Raw genomic sequence first — 27,934 nt, forward strand, 5'->3', positions numbered from 1 at the left:
TACTTTTGGTTATAACATTGTCTGTTGTCTCTAAGTTGCTTTTTAAAAAACGTATCTTAATAAAACTGTCAAACTTAATATTAATATTATTGTTGGGTGGTGGTATCTGGAACTAGACAGCAGATTCTAAAGTTCAAATGGAAAAAAATAGCAATAATAGGTTGGAAAACTGAAAAAGAAGAGTTGTAAGGTTGAGTTAATTCTATCAGATTTGAAAAATATACTATAAAGTCTCAATAATAATAACAATATTTTATTGGAACATAAATAGACCAACAGACTAATGGAAATAAAAGATCAGATCGATTAAATCCATGCAGGAATTTAGTATATGATAAAGGCATCATCTTGAATCAGTAGGGTAAAGATTAATAAATGGTATTGAGATAATTAGCCAATTATAAGAGAAATCAACTTAGATTCATGTCTCAAGTGTATCAAACATTTAAATGTAAAAAATAAAACTGAAACATTACCAAAGAAAACATGAGTTCCTATCTATCTGTGGAGTAGAAAACACCTTTTAGCTATTATTCAAAATGCAGAAGCCATAAAGTAAAAGGCTTATAAATTTGACAACCTGATAAAAAAAGAAAAGTAACTTGGATGATGAACAAAACAGAGTAAAGGCAAGCGAGCAAAAAAGGGAAAAACCTACCATAAGGAAAATTAAAAGATAAATGATATCCTGGATAAACACTTTTATGGGATATAGGACCAGCTGGTAATGTTTCTATATAAAGAATTCCTATAAATCAAGACAGGGGAACTACTCAGTAGAAAATTGGGTGAAGGATAAGAGCAGGGAGTTCACATACAAATGGCATTACACATTTAGTAAGATTCTGCCTGTTATTCATAATAAAGGAAATTAAAATAAAAACTGTATTGTGATTTTAGTTCTTTTCTTTTAGATTGGGAAAAACCCAAATATTGAGTGGCAGTACTTTGCTGTTGAAGTGAGTGAAATGATATCCATGGAGGATAATCTGGCAGTATCTACCAAAATTTTATGTATTTATGTTTTGACCCAGCAGTTCCATTGGCAGTGTCATCAACAGATAACTGGTTAAATAAGCTATAGTATATTTCCACACTGGAATACTGTGCAGCTGTATTTAAAACAAAGAATGAAGAAAATTTCTAAAGATAGATGAAAAGATTCTCTATGATATTAGTGGAAAATCAAGGGCGAAACTGAATCACTTTTTCTGAAAGAGAAGAGGAAAAAGAATATGGGAAAAAAATTTGAAAAAAAAAATATGGGAAGGACAATAGTAAACCAATAAAAATGATTTTACTTACTGGCAGTGTATGGAGGGGGGAAAAGGGTAGTTAAAGACAGAGTGGGACCTAGATTTTTTCGTGTCAATGAAAATTCAGTTAACAGTCAAGCCAAGAAGAAATAAAGAGAATTTTATTTGAGCCAAATTGGGGGTTTTAACCTGGGAGACAGATTTTCAAAAATTTTGAGAATTGTTCCACTGGTCGGCTCTTGCATATTTTTGAGACAATCATGTATCATATTGGCAAGTTAAAATTGTAAATAAACTTCATCAGAGATTTTTTGAGAGTCAGGTATGAATGCATAGAATGAGCCTTTAGTCAGTGTGATCCCCTGTACAAGATGAAAAAGAAATATTAATCTTAAAAATTACAGTGCTGGCATCAGAAGAAAGGGACTGTTTTCTCAAAGGCTGATTGCATCCTCCTACCTTGAGGGAATCTGGTTAATGTATAACGCAGATACACACTGAACACTGGGAAAGGCATATTATATGTATTTCAATTCTGACTTAGTTTCATTATCCTGTTGTAGAGAAGATAAGATATTGTGCATAGATGTATACGTAAAAGCTCTCTCTTTCTCACACACACACACACACCTTTCTCCCAGATACCAACTTCCCAGATATACAGTATCTTTTCTCTTTCCCATTCTGAAGTTACAACTTTTTTGAAACAACAGCAACTTCATTGTAAGATAGTCTAGTGAGGGGGGACATGGCACAGTAGACATTAACCTTCTAGCATCAGAAGTCATGCTTTAGTCTTGAAATGCATGTACGTTTGTCCCTTTCTTGCCTCTAGCAAATTGCTTCTTGATTAAGAGACTGGACATATATAGTTACCTTAGTTTGGAATGTCTTTCTTGTCCCTCTCATTCTTCTTTCACTTTAACTCCAATGCTTTTTCATAGTCCCAATTTAAATGTCACTTCCTTGATCTGCCTAGATTAACTTCTTTCTTGGAAAGTTTATATAAACACCATTGCTCTTTAACATCTTCATCTGTAAAATGGGATTAGTATTAGTACATACTTCATAGAATTGTTATGAGGAATAGAAGAGTAGATACATGTAAACCAGAATAATACCTGATCAAATACTAGGTGCTGTTTGAGTTAGCTGCTGCTGCTGCTGCTACTAAGTCACTTCAGTCGTGTCTGACTCTGTGCGACCCCGTAGACGGTAACCCACCAGGCTCCGCCATCCCTGCGATTCTCCAGGCAAGAACACTGGAGTGGGTTGCCATTTCCTCCAGTGCATGAAAGTAAAAAGTGAAAGTGAAGTCACTCAGTCGTGTCCGACTCTTCTTGACCCCATGGACTGCAGCCTACCAGCCTTCTCCGTTTAGGGGATTTTCCAGGCAAGAGTATTAGAATGGGTTGTCATTGCCTTCTTTGATATGAGTTAGCAATTGCTATCATTATTACTACTTTTATTAGACATATTTGAAATATATATTTAATTATACTAATTTGTCTAGCTGTTTGTTCAATGTCTCTTTCGCCTGTTAGATTTTTAGTTCTACAAGGAAAAGAGCTGTTTTATTCACTTCTTTTGTTTAGTACTTGGTACACATAGTACTCTACTACTTTTGTATGTGTGCTAAGTCACTTTCAGTGGCGTCTGACTCTTTATGACCCCCATGGACTGTAGCCCACTAGCCTCCTCTGTCCATGGGATTCTCCAGGCAAGAATACAGGAGTGGGTTGCCATTTCCTCCTCCAGGGGATCTTCCTGATGCAGGGATCAAACCCGCATATCTTATGTCTCTTGCCTTGGTAGGCGGATTCTTTACCTCTAGTGTCACCTGGGAAGCCCCCAAAAGTGAAAGTGTTAGTCACTCAAACTGTCCATGGGATTTTCTAGGCAAGAATACTGGAGTGGGTTGCCATTCCCTTCTCTAAGGGATCTTCCTGACCCAGGGATTGAACTTGGGTTTCCTGCGTTGCAGGCAAATTCTTTACTGTCTGAGCCACCGGTTTTGTTGACTGATAAATGGTGGTTTGCAATAGTAGATAAGTTAGGCCAACTGGGTTTGAAGAATGAACAATTGGTAACTATGATTAATATTTCAATTCTTTTAGGAGTATCAAGGACCCTTGTGGGTTGCAACTTTGGTAGTTATGAGTAGTGAAAGCTCTAGAACCTGTTGTGGAGGGATAGGAAAATAAGATGAATAAAGCAAAAAATTGAAATACATTCTTCTTCCATACTAGACAGTACAATGTTCTGGTCCTAACCTCAGCTCTTACTGAAAATATAACTGTCCAATACATGGGTACATTCTTATTTCAAAAGTTTAGACCTACATGTATGTGTGTGTGCTGTCACTTAGTCATGTTTGTCTCTTTGCGACCCCATGCACTCCATGGGGTTTCCGAGTGAGTTAACCATTTCCTTTTCTAGGAGATCTTCCCACCCACGGATCAAACCCATGTTTCCTGCACTGGCAGGCAGGTTCTTTACCACTGAACCACCAGAGAAGCCCACATATATATGTACATACATTAAAATATGTCTCCTTTGCATTTCTCTTCAGATTCCTACATCTTCCAAATTTGTTTCCATAAAAATATGTTACTTATATTAGCTTATAATGGATATATTGTTACATTTAAATAAATTTATAAATATTTAAATTTTCTCTGTTTTTATTTCCAATATGAGAAAATACTGGTAAATATATGTCACATAAAAAATGCCTTTGGGGTTCTAAACTGTTTTTAAAAGCATGAAGAGATTTTTGAGATCAAATAGTTTGAAAACTGTTGCAGTATATAATTAAGTCCCTAGCAATGAGCATTGTGTAGATCATTATAATATAGAAAAATTCTCCTGGTTTAATAATTTTTATGAGAAAAATACAGTAAAAAAAAAAACTCCACAAATATTATCATAGTTATGAAATAAAGAATAGAAAACTGTTCTGGAGAAAATACAGTAAAAAGCAATTAACCATTATGTTACATTATTTTACATTATTTCATCCTTGGTTTTTCCAAAAATTTTTATTCTGTAATTTAAATATGGTGGAAAATATATTAAAATATGAATGGGAATAATGTCTCCATTTCAGAAACTCTGTAGTGATGCTCAAGTTAAAGTCTTTGGGAAATGCTGCCAGCTGAAACCTGGAGGAGACAGTTCTTCCTCTTTAGATAGTTCCATGACTTCATCTTCGGATGTAAAAGACCAGTGTCCTAAGTATCAGGTAAGATCGCTGGTGTCATTTATTTATTCGCAAGTATTTTTGAGCACCTACAGTGTGTTGTGTATCATCCTCGGGACTGAGATATAACTGGAACTAGCCCTTACCCTTCTGGAGCTTGTAGCGTAACTGGAGAGACAGATAATTAAATAAGTAAGTTTATGAACTTTGATAGGATAGGGGAAGTATAGAGAACTTCAGGCACAGGTAGCCAGGGGTATTTTCTCCTCTTTATTTCCCATTTCATATTTTTTAGACCACCAGAATCATTTCTTATTTATGTACTTTTAAATTATTGAAATACTAAGTTAAATATAAATAATAGAACTCAGCTTTGGTAGGAAATACGTTTTCATTTTTGAAAATTAATGTGGCTCTTCTTTTAAGCTATAGAATTAACCAGTCAGTTGACTACATAGGAACTTCTCTAAACTTAAGAGTTAGTGACTAAACAACAACAAGAAGTTGTTTTATTTCATATAGGATCAATACTTGGTTTCCAACTAAGCAAATGTTATCTAATGTGAATCTATTTGCGTGATTCAGACTTGCATGAATGAAGCATAGGTATATTATATTTAGCAGTACTAAAGTAGAATCCTGGATTTTTAAATTGTTTATAATGAAGTTAATTGTGTCTGGATAGAAACTAACCCTTATACGACATCAACATAATGGTGTATGTGGAAGAGATTTGAGTCACAAAAATTGAGATATCATGAGGTACTACATAGTTCTCTCTGCTCTTCTCTGTTCCTCTTCCATCTTAGGTGTGACACCCTAGCAAGTTCTTAATGGTGCTGTGCTATGTGGGATCATCATACTTAGGCCAGTTTTCTCATTTCATGAATTGTAGAAACTTCTCTTTCTTTCTAATGTTATGCAGTTAAATATGAATATTAGCAAATGGATCCAGATGGTAGAAACTCTGAAGCAGTGTGTGATTGTAATTCTCATTTTGCATAAAAAATTCCTGAAGGTTTTTAAGTGCCGATTCCCAAGTCATATGTCCAGATGTTCTGACAGTAGGTTCATTATGGTCTTGGAAATCTTTTTTTTTTTAGCAAGAAAGCATTGAATTATTATAACATATAGTTCACTACACTTGATAAAATGGTATTTCAGGTAAGTAGACCATTATCTTTGATTTCCAGGGTATTACAGATTATTGCATTCAGCAGTGAATACTTACAAAGAATTGACCTTTCAAATTAAAAAAAATCTTTTTAAACATTAAAGCAAATAGCATTTTCTTAATTATAACCTTAATTATAGATTATATCACATTAAAATATATAACATATCAGTGACAGTCATGATAACTATTTGGTATGAGAACAGGTAGAGAGAACCTTTGATAGCAAACTACTGATACCTGGTTTTATAAAATTTAGGTATCAATTTATTTTTACTACATTTTGCCTCCTGAGGATTCTTTTCTACTTTTATATTAAAATGTATAAATGCTTTGATATTTAAATTTGTGTAGCTTGCTTAATAGAAGAAATACTATTTTTAGTCAAAATAAAATAGGTTAGATGCATTGTAACAGAAATGAGCTTGTAAGAGAAATTTCTGTCGTTTTCCAGAAGCAATTTAGGTTGCCAAGAAAGATTGGTATAGTTGATCTTAAAAGAAAAACAGACTACTTCATAATTTAAAAAAATTATTCTACTCTTTCTGAACTGTTCTTAATTCCCAAACTTCTGGTCTGGAAAAAAAATTTTTGTTTTAACCAAATTCCAAGAATAGATGAGTTGCTTCTTTTAGTAACCTAGGTATATCAAAAGTGACTTTTTTCCCTTAAAAAATAACTTTGTGCCTTTATTAAAACAAAGTTAAGACTACAGCACCAAGGAAGAAAAAATGTCAATGAATGTATAAAAACAAATATAAAAAATAATATGTATAATGGAATAGATTGCTATTTGAAGTTGCTCTTAAGAAAGATGACAGAATGTAAATATACAGATTTTTGAACCCAAGGCAGGTAGTTAACAAGCAAAAGAGTAAAAGGAATCACATTATATTTATTCCCTGGCTTCTACTTGTAAAATGGGGGTCCTCATCACTTTATTGTTACCTTTAGAAGAATCTTTTAATTATTTTTAAGTGTGAAGTGAAGTGTTAGTCATTCAGTCGTGTCCGACTCTGTGACCCCATGGACGGTAGTTCATCAGGCTCCTCTCTCCATGGAATTCTCCAGGCAAGAGTACTGGAGTGGGTTGCCATTTCCTTCTCCAGTTATTTTTAAAAACTCCTCTGGAGTTTTTTTTTTTTTTTTTTTTAATTATTTTTAAAAAACTCCTCTAATTTTTTATTTCCCGTGGTAGAATGACTTCGTGAAATTTGTGCATGATCCTTACTTGCTATCTTAGTTATTAGGTCCTCTTCCTTATCAGTTATTTTATTATATAATTGTATTGGTTAGTAATTGCATTGGGTCATCCTGTGAAACAGTGATTTTCTTCATATGGCAAGTCTGGAGAGAGGCCATCTAGGCACGATAATGTATGGGCTTCAAGATGGCCTCAGAGACTGAGGCTTGCTTATCTTTCTACTTATACAGAACTAACAGGTACGTACTTGTTGCCTTGTTGTCCTCTTACAGCATCTCCATCTATAGTGATTTCTATTTATATTCCATTGATCAAGACTGTGTTGGATGCATATAAATGGATAGTTCTCAAAGCTGCTACTATAACCATTGGTTTAACTCTTTGAATATAGAGACCAACTCTAAACTTCCTATCTGCAAGGGAGGCTCTGAAATGCAATTTTTTTCAGTTGGGCACATTGCTTCCCTGAAATAAATTGGGCTTCAGAAAATAAGGAATAAGATATTTGATGGGTTGGTGGGTAACTAGTAGTATTTGCTGTAGTATCTAAATAGTAACCAAATGGATGAGTCAGTTTTTAGATTTTTTTGACTCCTATGAGGACAATTAAAGAATAATTGAAAGGAGTAACTTTTAAAACAGAATTCTTTATAAACAAGACATTCTGATGTTTAAAGTAAGTGTTTTTTAAAGAATGTAAAATATGTCCAAATTACCCTTTTTGTGATTGCCTGTTTTTGTACGGTAGGAATGATAAAAATCTGTTCTGCATGTTCAGTGCATTCTACTTCTTGTTATCTGCCCTGGAGAAACATTGCATATGCATAATATATGGTTAAAAATATTTATTTGAGCATTATTTGTAATAGCAAAAAACAGGAAGTGACTTGAATACCTGTCAGTAAGGGGAACTGGCTTGATAAACTGGTATTTTCATATAGCAGAACACTACGCAGCTCTTAAAAAGACTCTGTGTAACAATATGCTTAGATCTGTAAGACAGTGTAAAATGAAGAAAGTCAAGCTGCAGAACAGTATATACAATGTAAAATAACAACAACAAAAAAAAAAACATTGTGTAGAATAACTGCAGTGAGAGCTGTGGAACTGTGTGTGTGTGCTCAGTCGTGGACTGTAGCCTGACAGGCTTCTCTGTCCATGGTATTTTCCAGGCAAGAATACTGGAGTAGGTTGCCATTTTCGCCTCCAGGGATCTTCCTAACCCAGGGACTGAACCTGGATCTCCTTCATCTCCTGCAGTAGAGGCAGATCCTTTTCCACTGAGCTATTGGGGAGAAATTTTTAATAAAAATTAGTATTCAAAATAGGTTTTAAATTCAGCGATTTTGTTAATGTTTATGCTTATTGTTTAGGGTTCTCGGTGCTCTTCTGATGCCAATATGCTTGGAGAGATGATGTTTGGCTCAGTAGCAATGAGCTACAAAGGATCCACCTTAAAAATTCATCAGATCCGGTGAGGGTTTTCTGACTTTTCTTAACGAATCCATTTAAAAATACTCGGTTTTTGTTAAAGATGGGATAATTTCTTATAGCCTCCACTCAGAGCATGCCAGATAGTCAGTTTATGATGTTTTATGGGTTTAATGCTACCTCATGGCTGTTGTAACTATGCTATAACATCTCTGTGACTTAAACATTTTTATTTATAATAAATTGAGAAAGAAGATCCTTGTGTTTCAGTTTTGATTTCTGTCTCTCCGTATCTTTTCTTCATAGTTCTCCTCCACAGCTCATGCTTAGCAAAGTTTTTACTGCACGGACTGGCAGCAGCATCTGTGGAAGTCTCAATACGTAAGTAGTTACGGGTGAGAGGAGAAAGGAATTGTTTAAGGTCTGCGAAGTATGAAAACTAGTAAGCTGCTTTTAGGAGTGCAGTGTAAATTCAGATTTTCTTCTATCCCTTAGGTTTGAAAGTTAATGGAAGCCAGATTTTCCCTCCTAGCTCTATTGAAATATACCATGATTTGATATAGTTACATGTTGCAGAATGATTACTCCCATAGCCTTAGCTAACACTGCCATCGTTACATAATTGCCATTTCTTTTTTTGTGGTGAGAATTTTTTAAGATTTACTGTTAGCAACTTTCCAATATTGATAATGCAGTATTATTAGTTAGTGGTACATTAGACACTCAGAACTTGTTAATTTTATAACTGAAAGTTTGTACCCTTTGACCATTATGTTCCCTTTTCCTCTCCTCCCAGTCCTTGGTAACCATCACTTTGCTCTCTGTGTTTGGATTTTTATTTTTAAATTAAAACAAGTTTTTAAAATTTCTATTTATTTTAATCTTTTGGCTGTGCCTCATAGCTCCCAGTATGTTAGCTGCACATTCTGAAGGACCAGTTATGTTGTTGCAAATGGTAGGCTATCCTCTTTTTCTCATGACTGAATACTACTCCAGTGTCTATACACACACACACACACACACAAACACAACAGTCTTTTTTATCCATTCATCTGTTGACAAACACTTGGGTGTAACTATTTCAATAAAATTTTATTTGTAGAAACAGGCAGCAGGCTTAATTTAACCCTCAGGCTGTACCCAACCCCTGATTTAAATGACTAGTTTATAGTACTGATAGGGAAACATAAAATAAATATAATGTTTTACACTTAAAATTTTATTGAGGTGTACAAAGAATTGCCATTAAGAACATAAAATAGATTTGGTATTCATTTTTTTCCTCCTTCACCCTAGGCTGCAAGACAGTCTTGAATTCATTAATCAGGACAACAGTACATTAAAGGCTGATAATAACACAGTCATTAATGGACTACTTGGAAATATAGGTAAAATGGTTTTGTATGTTTTAAAAATGTTCTTACTAATGTAGATCTGTTAGAACACCAAAGGATTTCAAATACTAGAAGTGGAAAAGGGACTTAAATTGCAAGTATTTATAATATTTGTATTACATGAAAAATATAGTTTTCTTATATTTGAACATAGAATTTATTTTGTATCTGAAAAAAGGGGACTGCTGAAGAAATATCTGATTTGTTTTTAGTTTTTAATTTTGATGCCTCTTTGAAAAGTACTTTTGTTGGTGTAAAAAGCCCTTACTAGTTCTCTTGAATAGTTCAGCTGAGGGAGACAGGGATTATACTTTCTCCTTTTCTGTTTCCACAACCGTATATAAAATAATTTTAAAATGGTGCTTGTTTTTGTGACTTGTAATTCAGATGAGCAGATATTCAAAATTTATGTTTCTTAAGAGATTTATTATAATAGTAGTTCATTTGGTAATTTGGTTAGTTTGTTTTTATTTTTTGAAAGTGAAAGTTGCTGAGTCATGTCTGAATCTTTACCACCCCATGGACTGTAGCCTGCCAGGCTCCTCTCTCCATGGGATTCATCAGGCAAGGATACTGGAGTGGGTTGCCATGTTCTCCTCCAGGGGATCTTCCCAACCCAGGGATCCAACCCAGGTCTCCCACATTACAGGCAGATTCTTTACCAACTGAACCACCAGGAAAGCCCAGGAATACTGGAGTGGGTAGCCCGTCAGTTCTCCAGGGGATCTTCCCGACCCAGGAATTGAACTGGGGTCTCCTACATTGCAGGTGGATTCCTTACCAACTGAGCTACTGGGGAAGCCCTTTGTTATTTAAGTTCAGCATTTTAAAGTGACAAACTGCTTCTAAAATTTCTGGTCCTTTGTTGTATCTTAGGAAGGTCAGCTAAATTACTTCTGACCATATTTCCAGTGCATAAACACTGTAGTGTGTCAGAGGAGACAGCAGCTAGCATAGGCTGAATATTTTCCTCATTCCCTGTTGAGTAAAAGCTTTCATTTGTAATTTCAATCAATAGATATAAGTTATACATATTAGTTGAAAAGTTTTTTTCTCCCAACTCTAACATTATAGCATTATATATTTTTAATAATTCATGTTCATTCAAATAGCAACCACTTATTAACTACCTATGGTGGGCTAGTTACAATGTCTGACATGTGATTTAGAAAGCATGCATTTTAAAGAAAAATAGAAGTTCTACTGTTTCTTAACTCGATTATTTCATTCATTTTAATAAGGTAAAAGTATGACAGAAGTGTTTTTTTAAATAATTTGACACTTTTCAAAGTTAAAGGGGCTTATTAAAAGCTGTTTAATAATACAAATTCATTATCATGTATAAAGGTAAAGTACACCATAAATACTAGATATACTTAGCTTTTCTGTTTTAATATGGAATACAAAAATAGTACATTTAACAAAGCATAGAGTTTTTCATGAACAGCTTTTTCTTGTACATTCTTAATTGTGAATCAAGGATATTTGAATATCATTTCTTATTTTCTTTAAATTTTCAATTAATCAACAAATACTTATCAAGCACTTACCATATGCCAGGCACTCTGCTAGACCATGAGAAAGCAGTGGTGAACACAGTTCCTGCCTCAGTGGATTTATAGTTAGTGAAATTGTATACTGTGATACAGTATTCAATTATAGTATACTGTAGTTAATTCTTGGGTAAGACTAAGAGCATGATGTGTTAGAAATGAGCAGGAACACTATGTTCAGTTTTAGAGAGTCAGAAAAAGCTTTCTTAAGGAAGTGAGCTTATTAAACTTGAAGAATTTGCCTGACAGTTGGGAGAAGAAATGTCCTAGGAAAAAGCAATAGCATGTTCATAGATGTAAGTGCAACAGATACATTGAGTGTAGAAAGAATGTGAATAAATCAATGTGGGTGGAGCACAGTGTGAATATGAGTTAAAGGAAGTGAAAAGAAGTAAAGAAATGAGCAAGAGTCAGATCATGATGGAGATTGTGGGCTGCCACACTGAGAAATTTCGAGTTGTTCTTTGAGCAGTTGGGTGCCAGACAGAATGTGTTAGTTTGGGTCTTCCACATGATTTTTAACAGGTTCCAAGACAAGATTAAACATGCACAGATTTTAGTGTTAATAAATAATAATATTTATTATTATCTAGTGAGAGAAATGAAGAGGAAGCTGGGAAGGGTTCAGAGAACACTCAGATTATGGTGTAAGTTTGACCTTGATTGAAAGAGAGGAATAAAAGCTTGAGTGGACATGTTTCAGCATGCCACACTAGTCCAGGGAAGGTTTGATAAGGCTGTGGACAAGTCTTTGAGTTATACTTGGTTGTCAGAAGTGACCCATGTCTTGCTAAAGTGGGCTTTACCTTGTCATACCTGCTGTGTTCAGTCATCGACTAGGAGCACACTGTGGGGTATGTGACCTTGCCCAAATCTGGCAATGGATTTAAAAACACAGCAGCTGGGGTGCTTGGCCAATTTCCATTCTTTTTTTTTTTTTTCAATTTCCATTCTTATAGCTGGAGAGCTTTGTGGTGCATTCTCAAGGCCACCACAGAGGAGTTTTCAGAATATAGAAACATGATCAGATCAGATTTGTATCTGCAAAAGAATATTCTAATTGCTTTGGAAAATGACTCAGATGAGTCAGTGGGTTTGAGAAAGGACCCATGTTAGAAGACTGCTTATAATAGTCCAAGTGACACATAATGGGGACCTAGAATAAGATTGTGTCAGTGAGGATAAAGAGTTGTTGAGAAATTTGTTGGGAAAAGTACACCAGTAATAACATGTAACCCCATGAACGGGTTGCAGGGTCCCTGTAGAGGGTCCTTGGACCACATATTCAGAACTGTTGAACTACAGGATTAGATGCATGGGGAGAAGGGAGAAGAGTTCTGACGGTATTTAAATGTTGGTGGAAAAGGAGGTTTATAAGGAGAATGAGGTTGGAAATAGAGATGATACTGGTTAAGTGAGATTTTTGAAAGGTCTAGCTGATGTAGAAGAATAAACTTTGAAAGGGAGGGAGAGAGAGACATCTCAGGATTTTTCACTAAGGCCTCACGAAAAGAAAGGCTTGAATAGTGTTACCTGTTATCGCTGCTCAGGCAGGAAGGAGGCAGGGATGAGTAAGAATTAAGTTTGGAGATAGCAGTGTAGGAAAAGCAAAGTTCCATATCTTGATTCTTCCTGTGTACATGCATATACATATGCATACTGTAGGAGACAAAGTCATATACTCAGAGTAAGGAAGAGGAAGGAATGAGATTAAAGAGAGCAGGTAAGTTTTGAGGTAAATAGGAAAAGTTGAAGAAAGAACTGAACAATGAAACATGGAAGGATTGCTGCACATTCACTGTAATTATAGAAACTCTTGTTACAGAAAAATGCGTATTAACAATTTAAAAATATATTTGTCACTTTTTAAAACAGTAAAACTGTCAGTTCTGTGCTAGATCAACCTCCTAGATGGCTCTTTAGGCCATCTGGATTAAACCTAACTAAAAAGTAACTCAGGTGCTTGCTTCCAGGCTGTAATGTTAAGCTTTCTTGGTCTTCAGACTCTTACCTTCTCTTGGTCAAGTGTGTGGCAGCTACTACCTTGAGCAGCTGGGAGTCTGGCCCTGACAGCCTGCATTGGCTTTCCTGCTTCCATAGTGGCTGACCTCTGCTCTAGAAACTCTGGTTTCTCCCATTAGTTTATAATTTATCACTAGTTTAGAAAAATCAGATTCATACTTATTTGTCAGTAGACCCCTTTTCTTTATTTGCTTTTTGTTTTATGTTGTGTTCAGTTTTTTCAGCCAAGCGCTTAGGTGGTTTTCTTCTTAATTTTAGCTACACAATACTGTAATATTAAAATTGACTTTTTAAAGGATAAGTACATTTGGCAAATATCAAATTATGTATATAACATCACTGTGCTTTTTTAATCTTAAAAATTTTGTTTTAGATGAGAAGGGATTGGACATTTAAAATAATTTTTACCTTATATAGTGGAAGCTTATTTTATTACTGTATGTGGACTTAATAGGCATGAAATTGTTATGGTGTCATAAGCCATGGCCAGAGGGAAACCATCCTGTTTCAAAAATAGGAAGTCAGCTTGAATTATTCTTACTTAGTTTAAAGGTTTCCATTCATATCTGTTGGTCTGCTTTTGTGCTGCCTTAGCTCACCTTTTATTCCTGACGCATTGTGGCTTCTCTAACAGCCCTCTTTCATATGTATTTTACGTTTTTGCCATGTAGGTCTTTCACAGTTCTGCAGCCCCAGGCGGGCATTCTCTGAACAGGGTCCGCTCCGCCTGATCAGGAGCGCCTCTTTCTTTGCAGGTTTGCCATGTGCTGTGTGGGTAGACTAGTTGGTGTGCCCCAGCGGCTAGAATTCATAGTTACGCCGTGGAAACAAGAGAGTAGAGAAATGCATTTGGGGAAGGTGTGCAGTTAAGAAAGTGTTGCTTAGGAAGTTTCAGAACTCAGTATCTTTCTACTGAATATGTTGTTAAGGTTTCCAGAAACTGAGTTATCAGCGACGTTTCATGAAATGTCAGTGTGTCATTTCTTGCCGCATTATGTAATAAAGATTTTAACTTTAGAATCCTAAACCAAAATACAGTATGAATATTATTTCTTAAAATACCAGTTGAATTTCTAATGTGATACTATCTTGTTTCCATGGCTGAGTAGCTTTTGTATCATATAGTTCATCAATCACAGAAAATACTCTTACTGTTGTTGTGCAATTTCTGATCTACACTATTCCATAAGAGTGATTTCTCTTGGAGCTAAGATTTAGGTGAACAAGCACTGTTATATTCTATAAAAGGCATCTCTGACTATATTTCTTTATATTGATAGCACTAAATAGATGATTGTAGACTGTGTTCATGCTTCTGTATCCAGGAAGTTGTATCCAACTTCTTGTTTTAATTAGTATATATTTTCCTTAGAAATGTAAGTAATGTATATTATAGAAAATTTGGAAAATACAAGAAATAGGCAAAAAATATGTATTAGCCATCTTGTCAACCGGAAATAACTCCTTAGTTTTTGTTTGTTTTAAAAAGAAATTGGTATTATATTGTTAAGTTTTCTTAATTTTTATTGTAGAATTTTAAAACATACATTTATATAGACAGAACAGTAGATTAACCATCATATGCCAATCACTTAGCCTCAGCAACCATTGTTCTTACTGGTCAGTAGCTTGCTTTTTTATCATTTAGTAGTATATTGTGAATATATTCATGTCATTGAATGTGTTTCTAAAATGCTTATTTTAGTCACCCTTTGCTTCTTTATATTTTATGTCACAGATTGTTTTCACGTAGATCTCAAAGCTTGTTCAACTGAATAATAGCTCTTGGTGTTGGGTTTGTGCCATGCTGTTGAAAAAAATAAAGGAATGCAATGAGATGAGCATGTTAGTTTGCTATTTTAAAAGGAACATCAACCTGAACAGCACTGTGTTTTATAAGTCACAGTTTTGTCTTGATTCACAGTTCACAGCAACCCAATGGACATGCCTGGAAGAGAACTGAATGAGGACAGAGACAGTGGCATAGCACGCTCTGGTAATGATAGGTTCATGTATTAATCTGGATTTTTATGAGATCACTGTTTCCTGACATTGATTTCCTTTTTTAATCTTTGTTTTAATCATTTAATTTTATGTGTACAGTTTGTTGGTATTGATATTAGCCTAACAGAATTGTAGAAACAGCAGAGATAAGTATTTTAAATTAAAATTTTTTTCATGTTTAATAGTAAAAATGTGCCTGATGGAGCATGGCCTGGATGAATACAAACTCAGTCAGAAGAATAGTATTGCTCAAGAGACTGCTTAAATAGCATAGTAGAAAAAATGTATTTGCTTATATCTGTTTTCTCCTAACTGGGTTTAAAATGTCAGACTGTCTCTTGCCCAGAGAAACTTAGGTATTTTGAACAAGTGTTATACATATTTTTCTGAGATATCTACTCTTCCAAAATTTGTCTGACAAAATTTTATTGAAACATTCAGAGGATTTAAGAAAAAACAAAAAAACACCCACCCAGATTATATCCTTAAAGAGCACAGGTTCTAATGAGAGATTAGTGAGAAAAATAATCTTAGTTTATTGTGTGAAGTGTTCTGTGATAAACCTATGCAGAGAGGTTCATCTAAGCTTGGAGACAGTGTCATCACCAAAGGAATAAAGAGTTGTTTGAAAATAACATTTTCTTCTGGAGTAGGGTGGGAAAAAGTGAGGATGGCAAAAGGGTATGAGCATCTCTTACTGAGTTACTTTTATAATGTGATTTTTTTTTTTTTCTGGGACCTTGCTCCAACAATGATATTTATTTTTTAATGGAGATTTTAGAGCTTCATTCAGCAAAATGGAAATTTTGAGTCACCATTATTAAATTTGTTAAAAAGAAATTTGTTCCTGTTTTTAGTTATTATTAAATTAAAAATTCTACTTGTTCTTATTCTGACTTGACAGCATCTCTCAGCAGCTTGCTTATTACACCATTTCCCTCTCCAAACTCCTCACTTACCCGAAGTTGTGCCAGCAGCTACCAGCGACGCTGGCGACGTAGCCAAACAACAAGTTTAGAGAATGGGGTATTTCCTAGATGGTAAGTTGGAACTTTTATTTTACCACAAGATTGAATAGTTCCTTAAACACAATTTTGTATGTTAAGAGCCTGGACTTGTATTTTGTATTTTTAAAGTCTACAACTGGAAAATTTTACAGTGTATTACTTTTTAAAAAATTGTGTTAAGTTATGCATACCATACTATATACAGTTTTAACCAATATTAGCAGTGTAGTTCAGTGGTGTTAAGTACCTTCACATTGTTGTGCATCCATGACCATTCACATTTAGAACTGTTTTTATCTCCCCCAACTGAACCCCCCATGAGTCCATGGGGTTACAAAGAGTTGGACATGACTGAGCGACTGAACTGAACCGATGTAGACATTAGGCAGTAGTTCCCCCATTCCTTCCTCCCTTTAGCCCCTGGCAACTACTGTGCTATATTTTTCTTTGTAAATTTGACTGCTCTGCTACAGCTGCTAAGTCGCTTCAGTCGTGTCCGACTCTGTGTGACCCCATAGACGGCAGCCCACCAGGCTCCCCCGTCCCTGGGTTTCTCCTGGCAAGAACACTGGAGTGGGTTGCCATTTCCTTCTCCAATGCATGAAAGTGAAAAGTGAAAGTGAAGTCGCTCAGTCGTGTCCAACTCTTGCATTTCTCTAATGGCTAGTGATTGGAAGGAAAGTTTTGACCAACCTAGATAGTGTATTAAAAAGCAGAGACATTACTTTGCCAACAAAGGCCCGTCTAGTCAAGGCTATGGTTTTTCCAGTGGTCAGGTAAGAATATGAGAGTTGGACTGTGAAGAAAGCTGAGCGCTGAAGAATTGATGCTTTTGAACTGTGGTGTTGGAGAAGACTCTTGAGAGTCTCTCGGACTACAAGGAGATCGAACCAGTCCATCCTAAAGGAGATCCGTCCTGGGTGTTCATTGGAAGGACTGATGCTGAAGCTGAAACTCCAGTACTTTGGCCACCTCATGTGAAGAGTTGACTCACTGGAAAAGACCCTGATGCTGGGAGGGATTGGGGGCAGGGGGAGAAGGGGACGACAGAGGATGAGATGGCTAGATGGCATCACCGACTCCATGGACATGAGTTTGAGTAAACTCCGGGAGTTGGTGATGGACAGGGAGCCCTGGCGTGCTGCGATTCATGGGGTCGCAAAGAGTCGGACACGACTGAGTGACTGAACTGAACTGAATGGCTAGTGATGTTGTTTTCATATGCTTTTGGCCATGTGTTTGTTTTCTTTGGAGATATGTCTGTTCAGGTGTTTTACTCATTTTTTAATCAGGTGTGTTGTTGTTGAATTGTAGTAGTTCTTCATATACTTCTGGATATCAGTCCCTTATCAGATACATGTTTTGAAATATTTTATCCCATTCCATTGGTTGTCTTTTTATTCTGTTGATACGTCTTTTCGTACACGTGCATTTGTGTTCAGTCACTCAGTCGTATCTGACCCTGGACTCTGCGACCCTATGGACTATAGCCCGCTAGGCTCCTCTGTCCATGAGATTTCCCAGGCAAGAATACTGGAGCAGGTTGCCATTCCCTCCTCCAGGAGATCGTCCTGACCCAGGGATTGAACTTTCATCTCCTTTACTGGCAGGCAGATTCTTGTATCACTGAGCCACCTAGGAAACTGCTTTAGATACACAACAGTTAACTAATTTCTGTGTTGCCCAGTGTATTTTTTTCCTTTGTTGCTATACTTTTGGTGTCATCCAAGAAATCACTGCCAAATCCAATGTCATGAAGCTTTTATCCTATATTTTCTTTTAAGAATTAAATAGTTTTAACTCTTCTGTTTTGGTTGTTGGTCCAATTATTGCATGCTTTGATATTCTAGTTTTTCATGTTTCTATTTTGGCAAATTCATTCTTGAAAATTTTTTTTTTAAATCTGCGTTAAGTATAAGTAAAGATGATGAAGCTTGATTCCTTTTTTATTCACTCCCTTTATTCCTTCATCTTTGACTTTACTTTTGGAATCAAAAGGGGAGAAGTAGATTCTAAAACAGTGAAGAGATTAGACTCATCTATAAACCTTGAAATTCAGGCTTACTTTTTTTCAGTTCAGTCGCTCAGTTGTGTCCGACTCTTTGCTACCCCATGGACTGCAGCACTCCAGGCCTCCCTGTCTATCAGTAACTCCCAGAGTTTACTCAAATTCACGTCCATTGAGTCGGTGATGCCATCCAACCATATCATCTTCTGTCACCCCCTTTTCCTTCCGCCTTCAATCTTTCCCAGCGTTAGGGTCTTTCCCATTGAGTCAGTTCTTTGCATCAGCTGGCCAAAGTATTGCAGTTTCAGCATCATCATCAGTCCTTCCAGTGACTATTCAGGACTGATCTCCTTTAGGATGGACTGGTTTGATCTTCCTGCAGTCCAAGCGACTCTCAAGAGTCTTCCCCAACACCACAGTTCAAAAACATCATATCTTTGGTGCTCAGCTTTCTTTATAGTCCAACTCTCACATCCATACACGACTACTGGAAAAACCACAGCTTTGACTAGATGGACCGTTGGTGGCAAAATAATGTCTCTGCTTTTTAATATGCTGTCTAGGTTGGTCATAACTGTTCTTCCAAGGAGCAAGCGTCTTTTAATTTCATGGCTACAGTCACCATCTGCAGTGATTTTGGAGCCCCCAAAAAGTGAAGTCTGTCACTGTTTTCATAATTGAACAAAAATGTTCCCAATCTGACTCTATTAAAAAATATGAATATAAAGGAATAGCCAATATATTTCTCTAAGATACACATAATTGATATGAATTTTTAGATTTATGTGATAAAACACTGCAAGACCTTTAGCTTGCCTACATTTAATTACTAAGGAGATCGAATTGTGAATTTAATCATTTTCATATTTTTAAAATAAAAAAACACATTTATTTTTAAGGTCTATAGAAGAAAGCTTTAATCTGTCAGATGAAAGCTGTGGCCCTAACCCAGGAATTGTGAGGAAAAAGAAGATTGCAATTGGGGTAATCTTTTCATTATCCAAAGATGAAGATGAAAGTAACAAATTTAATGAATTCTTTTTTTCACATTTTCCTCTGTTTGAAAGCCACATGAACAAATTAAAGAGTGCAATAGAACAGGTAAGCATAACCGTGTTTATGGATTGTTTTTATTTTTTATTTTCCTTTGAATCTTATTCTCTTACTTAAGCCTTGTCTTTATTCATTTGGCAGAAAAATTAACAGACTCTGTGCAGGTACCCTACAAAGTGACCTGGGAGATGCAAAGTAGACTTCAGTTCTTTTTTTTTTTTTAATTAAACTTTTTATTTTGTATGGGGTATAGCCGATTAACAATGCTGTGATAATTTCAGGTGAACAGCAAAGGGATTCAGCCATACGTGTATGTATCCATTCTCCTCCAAAATTCCCCTCCCATCTAGGCTGCCATATCATACTGACTTTAGCTCTTTTTAAGGAGCTTATTGCCTTAAAAAAGATCTAAGGTCATTTATCCATTCAATAAATAAATATTTGAGGGCCTATAATGTGACAGGCCTCTTCTAGCAACTGAGGATAAGAGTGAAAAAAAGCAACACTCTAGATCATGGGGCAGCAAATAAACAAATGAATGTATAAGATTTTAGATGGTAATAAGTACTATGAAGAAAAATAAAAGAAAGGTTTTTATGGAGTGCTGGATGGAGGATTACAAATTTTTATAGGATAGTCAAGAATGCTCCTGATAAAGTCACATATGACCCAGAGATACAGAGGAGATTAGGTATAACCATCTGAGACAAGAATTTTACAGGTAGAGGCAAAGGAGTAAGCCTGATGCTTGGGCATCAGTAGGGAGGAGTAAGGAGGCCAAAACGGCTAGGTTAGAAGTAGGACTAAATCATGTAGGGCCATACAGGATACCATTGTACGAGCATGGACATATACACTTAAGAAAGATAGGAAGGCATGGGAGTGTTTTGAGCAGGAAAATGATGTGATTCATGAGACTCACTCTTACTTCTGGTGGAGAAGAGATTTTCTAGGGGTAAAGTTGGATGCTTTGGGATCAGTTACAAGGCTATTGAAATATAATTAAAGTGAGAGATGATGGGTAGTCAAACCAGTTTCATGATGGAATTGGTAAGAAATGGTTAGATTCTGGATATATTTGAAAATAGAGCTAATGAAATTAGTTGATGAACTGAGTTGGAGCTGCAAAAGAAAGAATCATGGAGATGAACTGGGATTTTTCTTCTGAGCAGTAAGATGGATAGAATTGCCAGAACTAAAATGGGAAAACTACAAATGGAACAGGTTTGGTGGAAGAAGATCAGGAGTTTGTTTGTGATGCCTCCTGGACATCCAAGTAATTGTGAGTCTAGAGTTTAGGGTCCAGGATGAGCAGTCATCAGTATATAAGTGAAAGTGAAAGTAAAAGTGAAGTCGCTCAGTTGTGTCCGACTCTTTGCGACCCCTTGGACTGTAGCCTACGAGGCTCCTTCGTCCATGGGATTCTCCAGGCAAGAATACTGGAGTGGGTTACCATTTCCTTCTCCAGGGGATCCTCCCAACCCAGGGATCGAACCCAGGTCTCCCACATTGGAGGCAGACGCTTTAACCTCTGAGCCACCAGGGAAGCCCCATCAGTATATAGATGGTATTTTAATCTAAGAAGCTGATTAAGAGGGAGAGGAGATCCTGATTTGTGGAGCATTTCAGTAGTTAAAGTTGGAGGAGCTGAGAATTAGTCAGGGAGACTGAGGATTTCCCATTTAAGTACAAGGAAAAACAAGAGAGAGTACTTTTGGGGTAAGCCTGGTGAAGAAAGTGGTCTAAGAAGGTAGGAGTGATCAGTTGTGTCAAATACTGCTGATAGTGCATGTAATAAATTGATGTAAAGAAAATTGTGACTATAAGATAGAACATAAGAGTAAATAAAAAAGAAGGAAAAGCGAAGTTTTTTAGGAGTTCATAGGGAAGAAAAATGACTTCCTACTGGGAAGATGTTTCATTTGGACTGCATCTTAAAGGAGTTGTAGAATTTTTTTAAACATGATGCTTTGAAAAATGGATACAGCAGAGTAACAGGCAAAATTGCTATCTTTGTCACCCAAAGATAACTCATTAACATTTTGCTGAAACTCTTAATCAGACCTTTTCTATGCATATTGTATTTTACTTGATTGGGACTGTGCTGTGTTCATATTGTTTTTATTACGTGCCTGTTTTGAAAAATTCATCCTTGTTAACATGTATATTTCTCATTATAAATGGTTCTTAAATATATTTTAGTGGCTTTCCTCCATTTAAGTAACTTTTTAGTTAGGCCATATCTGCTTTTTCTCAGCTATAGCTACACTTCAGTTAACATCTTGGTGAATTTTCCAGATTATGTTTTACGAGATTCCTATAAGTTGAATCATTGAATATAACTAAATTTCTTATTCCCTGTGACAGAATGCAGAAAGGAAAGAATACAAAGAGTAGTAACAGGTGGTATGGCTAACAGAGTTAATGTGGATAAGATCACAGAGAGTCTAGAATGCTTGCAAGAATTTTTGACTTTGTTTGACTGTCTTCAAATTGTGCTCTAAGAAGGTTATTATGGAAACATGTTTGAAAGAGACTAGTAAAAGAAACTTGAGATGCAGGAGCAATTAGAGTGGTCTAGAAAGCAGAGGGTGCATTTCAGTAACTCAGTGCCTAAGGATCATGTGCCTCTAAAGAAGGCACAGTGATAGTTATTCACACTAAATCTATTAAAAGACAAATAGATCATTAGCAATACCTTTTTAGTGAGTAATGAGTAAAGTCTATTTCGTTTTTCAGAAGTTCAACACTCATGACATTTTCTTCAGTTTGCGGATGTGTTTTTTGTAGTCAGTTGTTGACAAAGTCACTTCACAGAATATTAAGCTATGGCTGAACTGACATTTCGGTTACAGGGAAAAGTGTTTAAACTTTGTATAAAACTTGAAATATTCAAGCAATACAGAACGTTAGAGGTTACTTTTTAAATGTTTTAATGCTTTGTTCATTCCTCACCCGAAAGGGCACATTGCAGTTGTATATTTGTTCATGTTTAGCAGTTCATTTCTTTATAAAACTGAAAGAGCTGAGAGAATACTTTGATATAAATGAATAGAACTTATTCTATAGTTAATTAATCCTAGAATATAGTAAACATTGACATACCTACATAAGTTATGTTCTAGGGCTATTTTCAAATTATCACTTATTTTTATATTTTAAATGAAAAACTATAGATTCTGTTTCTGAGCACTGTGGGAGTTATTTCAAAGTCTGCACTACCTTTTGAGATCTATAATGTAGTTAAAATTTTTTTACTGTTCATAAAGTTCAGGAAGAATATTGCTCAATTCTAGCCAAAGAATATTTGCTTCTTTATATATTAGGAGTCTCTCAACAGTTTGTGAAAGCAAAAATTGTCACTTTTACCTTATGAAGCTTTGGTATGTACATGAATGATTCTGGCCTGAAGTAGTCTAACCTCTTAAATATATATTTGAACATTTAAAAAATTAATGTGTAATTACATAAGTAATGTAGAATTACATTCTCTTTGAAAAAGTTTTAAAAATTCCGAAGTTCTTTCTGATAACCGTATTCTAATCCTGATCTTCTTTTTGTCTACCTGAAGTAGACAACCTTGGCTAAATATCTTTTTAAGAAAGCAAATATTACTAATAACTTGAGATATCTTTCAGTAGAATATTTATGTTTTAGATTTAAAAAAAGGATTTACTTAACAGAACCACTATGTATGGATTATTAGTGAAACTCAGGAGTTGTTACTGAGTTAGCATTTTATGGTCTGTTTGGGAGAAAAGTTTTATGTAACTCAGAAACTGTCAACATCAGTTTCTTTGTGTTTTGACATTCTCTTTCAATTAAGATCCCTAACATCAGAAAAATTTGTATTTTATTATACTCATTAATGACCAAAAGTGCAAAAACAAGCAACTAGAAATATGTGTGCCTTCTTTATACGTATCTAGTATATGTAGGTAGGTAGGTAGAATGTTATAGAAATATGTGGTTTTGTCTTTTACTTTATTCCCCCATATTTTGCCCATGGTCACTATAAAATTAACTATTTGATTGCTTTCAAGGCTATGAAAATGAGCCGGAGATCAGCTGATGCCAGTCAGAGGAGTTTGGCATATAATCGAATAGTTGATGCACTAAATGAATTCAGGTACATTTTCTCCAGCCTTTCATAATATAGAATTGTTTCGTGGTATACACTGGAAAATTTACTTATTTTCTTTACTTACTCTGATAAAATATAATTCTTTAAACTTCTCTGTCCCATAGTCAAATGAGGATGTAATTCAGTAGGCCACTGATTCCTTTTTTATTAAATATTAAAAGTGCTTGGAATTCAAGCACACTTGGGAGGAGTCTGTAGTATGGTTGCTAGCTTTGGATCACTAAACAAGCACATATAACCAGAAGAGACCCTTGTTTTAACAGAAATGTGCTTTGTCCTTTGTTGGGCTCCTAGATGGTAGGGACTGGTTAAGTGACGGTAATCACACATTCTTAGATACATGGAATACAAAAATATACATGGATATAAGGAGTATGAACTTTGATGTTCCATATAACTTTGTTGCTTAATCCTTTCTCTAGCAGTATTTTCTGGCACAACAAAGCTTGGTCCCTGAAGCTCAAGCAAGTGCTGTAACTGCACTGTAGTTATGGCAAGGAAACATGTTGCATATGACCTTATGTTGGGAATCACACTAAGTGACTGATATGTTTCTGTCTCAGAGATTCACTTCAGTTTTACTTTGTCCTCTTATGTTCTCAGTCTTATCTCCTTTACACTAGAAAAGTAGTATAACACGTAGGGCAAGAACTCAAGGCCTTGGTATCTGACAGACAGACCTGTGGCTCTGCCTTTTATTACCCTTGATGACCTTGGGCGGGTTTTTTAGCACTTTTTTTGACCCTTAGTTTTCTAGCATAAAATCTGTGAATTCAGTTTAGAAATGATGGAATAGATTGCTGTAAAGATAGAATAAGATGAGGCGTGTGAAGCACTCAGCAGCATGCCCAACACCGATGTGACCGCTGTTTGTATGCCACATGTAGCCCGTATCAGTGATTTTCAGAAGTCATTCGTAGCTGATGTTTATGGTATTGCCAGGTCTAAATTGACCCTGTTTTGCTACCTAAAAAAATGTGTTTCAAAATGAAACCTTCTGCATTGTCACCCTAAATGGGAAATCAACATCCTGTGCTATGATAAGTAAGCTATAAGATGAGTTCATAATAATTAAAATTTAAGATATGTATCTGTGTACCACCTAAGGTTTATTATCTCCAGTAGTCTATGTACCTCACTTTTGTTCATTGGCTCATCTTGTATGACACCTTACTGGGTCAGGGATCTTCTGGGTTGTTTGTTTAAATATGAGTTACTGCATTTTGAAGTAAAAGGCTGTTTTAGCCTGTGATACTGCCAGATTGCTACTGTGAAACTATAGACATGTCATGTATATACTTTTTTTTGATGGAAATGGCTAGGAAGTCATGTATTTATTTATTAAATTTGACAATAAGAGAACTCACTTGCTTTCAACTTTGATTCTTTCATATTCTTCATTTTTCTCTTTTTGTGTTAAACCTCAGTGAAAGTAAATCTGGTGTCCTCTTTTAAACCTCTCTCAAAGGAGAGATTTCATTGCTTCAGCCATTTTTTAGAATCTTTAACTTAAGATAAAATAAAACATAAGATCATTAAGTTTTCAACCATGTTGCGCTCTAGAAGTATTATGATTTTGCATTTACAATTTAGGTCTATGATCCATTTTTATCTTTTGTGAAAGCTACAAGGTCTTTGTCTAGGTGCATATTTTTGCATATGAATGTCCACTTGTTCCAGCATCATTTGTTGAAAAGACTGTCTTTGCTTTCTATTGCTTTTACTCCTTTCAGTTTAGTTCAGTTCAGTCGCTCAGTCATGTCCGACTCTTTGCGACCCCATGAATCACAGCACACTAGGCCTTCCTGTCCATCACCAACTCCCGGAGTTTACTCAAACTCATGTCCACGGAGTTGGTGATGCCATCCAGCCATCTCATCCTCTGTCGTCCCCTTCTCCTCCTGCCCCCAATCCCTCCCAGCATCAGGGTCTTTTCCAGTGAGTCAACTCTTCGCATGAGGTGGCCAAAGTACTGGAGTTTCAGCTTCAGCATCAGTCCTTCCAATGAACACCCAGGACTGATCTCCTCTAGGATGAACTGGTTGGATCTCCTTGCAGTCCAAGGGACTCTCAAGAGTCTTCTCCAACACCACAGTTCAAAAGCATCAATTCTTCAGTGCTCAGCTTTCTTCACAGTCCAACTCTCACATTCATACATGACCACTGGAAAAATCAGAGCCTTGACTAGATGAGCCTTTGTTGGCAATGTAATGTCTCTGCTTTTGAATATGCTATCTAGGTTGGTCATAACTCCTTCCAAGGAGTAAGCGTCTTTTAATTTCATGACTGCAGGTGGCCGGTTAGCTCAGTTGGTTAGAGCGTGGTGCTAATTTCATGACTGCAATCACCATCTGCAATGATTTTGGAATGCAAAAAAATAAAGTCTGACACTGGTTCCACTGTTTCCCCATCTATTTATTCCTTTATCAGGTATCAATTGAGTATATTTCAGGGGCTCTATTTTTGAGCTTTCTGTTTGTTTTATTGACCTATTTGTCTGTTCTTTCAGCAGTACCATGCTGTCCTGATTAATGTAACTTTATAATGACTCTTAAAATCAGTTTATATGAGTCCTCACATTTGTTCTTTTCCTTCAGTGTTGTGTTGACCCTTCTGGATCATTTGCCTGTCCACACTTTATCTAATGTCCAACACATCAGTTTGTTTATATTTACAAAATAATTTATTGGGATTTTGATTGAGATTGCATTGAAACTGTAGATTGGGAAAACTTGACATCTTACCAATAGTAATACTTCCTGTCCATTAACATGAGATAGCTTGCTGTTTATTTGTATCTTCTTTGATTTCTTTAATCAGAGTTTTATGATTTTCCTCCTGTAAATCTTATACATTTAAAAATTTATACATAAATATCTCAGGGTGGTTTTTTGGTTGTTAATATTAATGATATCTTGTTTATAATTTCAAATTTCAACTGTTCATTGATGATATATAAGAAATCAATTGACTTTTGTATATTAATTATGCAGCCTTGTTATAACTGCTTATTAATTCTAGGAGATTTTTGTCACTTTTAAATTTTCTGCGTAAGTGCTTATGTGTGAATAGAGACAGATTTGTGTCTTCCATCCCAATCTGTTTACCTCTTATTTCTTTTTCTTGCTACTGGATTAGCAAGGGCTTCCAGTATGATGTAGAAAAGCAGTGATGAGAAGGTTCGTCCTTACTTTATACCAGATCTGAATGAAAAAGCTTCAACTTTTTCACCATTAAATATGAAGTTAAGTTTCTTACACTATCTATCAAATTGAAGAAGTTCACTCTTGATTCCTGGCTTGCTGACATATTATTAATTATTGATTCAATTGTAAAAATAGGTATAGGACTCTTCAGGTTATCTGTTTCTTCTTGTGTGAGTTTTGGTAGCTTGTATCTTTCAAGGAATTGTTCTAGTTCATCTAAATAATCAAATTTGGAAGCGTAGAGTTGTTCATATTATTTCTTAATTATACTTTTGATGTCCATAGGTTAGTAGTGATGGACCTCTTTTATTTCTAATATTAGTGATTTGTGTCATTTCTCTTTTTTACTAGGTTATCTTGGATAGAAATTTATAAATTTTCAAAGAACCTTTCATCATTTCAAAGAACCAGGTTTCGTTTTGTTGATTTTTAATCTATTGATTTCTGTCTTTAATTTCAATAATTTTTAATCTGATTTTTATTTACTTTTTCCTGTTTGCTTTAGTTTTATATTTTTCATCTTTCTCTAGTTTCCTGAAATTAAACCTTGGATTATTGCTTTCAAATTATCTTTTTCTCTAACATATGCATTCAGTGCTATAAATTTCCCCCTAAACACTGCTTTTGCTGGATTCCACAGGTTTTGTTGTATTGAGTGAAAGTTTAATTCAAAAATTTTAAAATTTCTCTTGAGACTTCTTCTTTGTTACATTTAAAAATATATTTTTGAAATCTTAAGTATTTGGAAATTTTCCACATACCTTTCTTTTTTTTTAATTTTTATTCTATAATGGAGTAAAGTTGTTAATTTCAGGTGAACAGAAAAATGATTCAGTTATAGATATACATGTATCTATTCCTTTTTAAGCTCTTTGCCCACTTAGGTTGTTATAGGGTATTGAGCAGAATTCCCTGTGCTATGCAGTAGCACATAAGTTCATTCTCTAAGTCTGTGAGTCTGTTTCTGTTTTGTAAATGAGTTCATTCGTATCATTTTCTTTTAGATTCCACAAATAAGTGATGTGATATATGATATTTGTCTTTGTCAGTCTGACTTACTTCACTTAGTATGTTAATCTCCACATCCATTCATATTGTTGCAAATGGCACTATTTCATTCATTTTAATGGCTGAGTAATATCCATTGTCTGTATTTACTGCCTTGTCTTTATCCATTCCTCTGTTGATGGACATTTAGGTTGCTTCCATATCTTGGCTATTGTAAATAGCGCTGCTCTGAATATTGGGGTCCATGTATCCTTTTCAACCATGTTTT

The 27,934-nt window shown here is 35.4% G+C and overlaps 1 protein-coding gene across 2 annotated transcripts in view; it reads left to right on the plus strand.

Moving 5' to 3' along the window:
• FNIP1 (folliculin interacting protein 1) overlaps positions 1–27,934 on the plus strand; it is a 118,175-nt gene that overhangs the window by 53,367 nt on the left and 36,874 nt on the right. Inside the window, exons 3-11 of one of the 2 annotated variants that reach the window (XM_065918162.1) lie at positions 4,366–4,500; positions 8,210–8,310; positions 8,574–8,648; positions 9,564–9,655; positions 13,908–13,991; positions 15,161–15,232; positions 16,145–16,280; positions 19,155–19,356; positions 23,352–23,437. In XM_065918162.1, coding sequence (XP_065774234.1) covers positions 4,366–4,500; positions 8,210–8,310; positions 8,574–8,648; positions 9,564–9,655; positions 13,908–13,991; positions 15,161–15,232; positions 16,145–16,280; positions 19,155–19,356; positions 23,352–23,437 — 983 coding nt within the window. The remainder of the gene's footprint in view (positions 1–4,365; positions 4,501–8,209; positions 8,311–8,573; positions 8,649–9,563; positions 9,656–13,907; positions 13,992–15,160; positions 15,233–16,144; positions 16,281–19,154; positions 19,357–23,351; positions 23,438–27,934) is intronic. The other variant, XM_065918163.1, reaches the window with a different exon arrangement.

The sequence above is a fragment of the Muntiacus reevesi genome, chromosome 1, assembly GCF_963930625.1.
Source record: "Muntiacus reevesi chromosome 1, mMunRee1.1, whole genome shotgun sequence".
Lineage (NCBI taxonomy): Eukaryota > Metazoa > Chordata > Mammalia > Artiodactyla > Cervidae > Muntiacus > Muntiacus reevesi.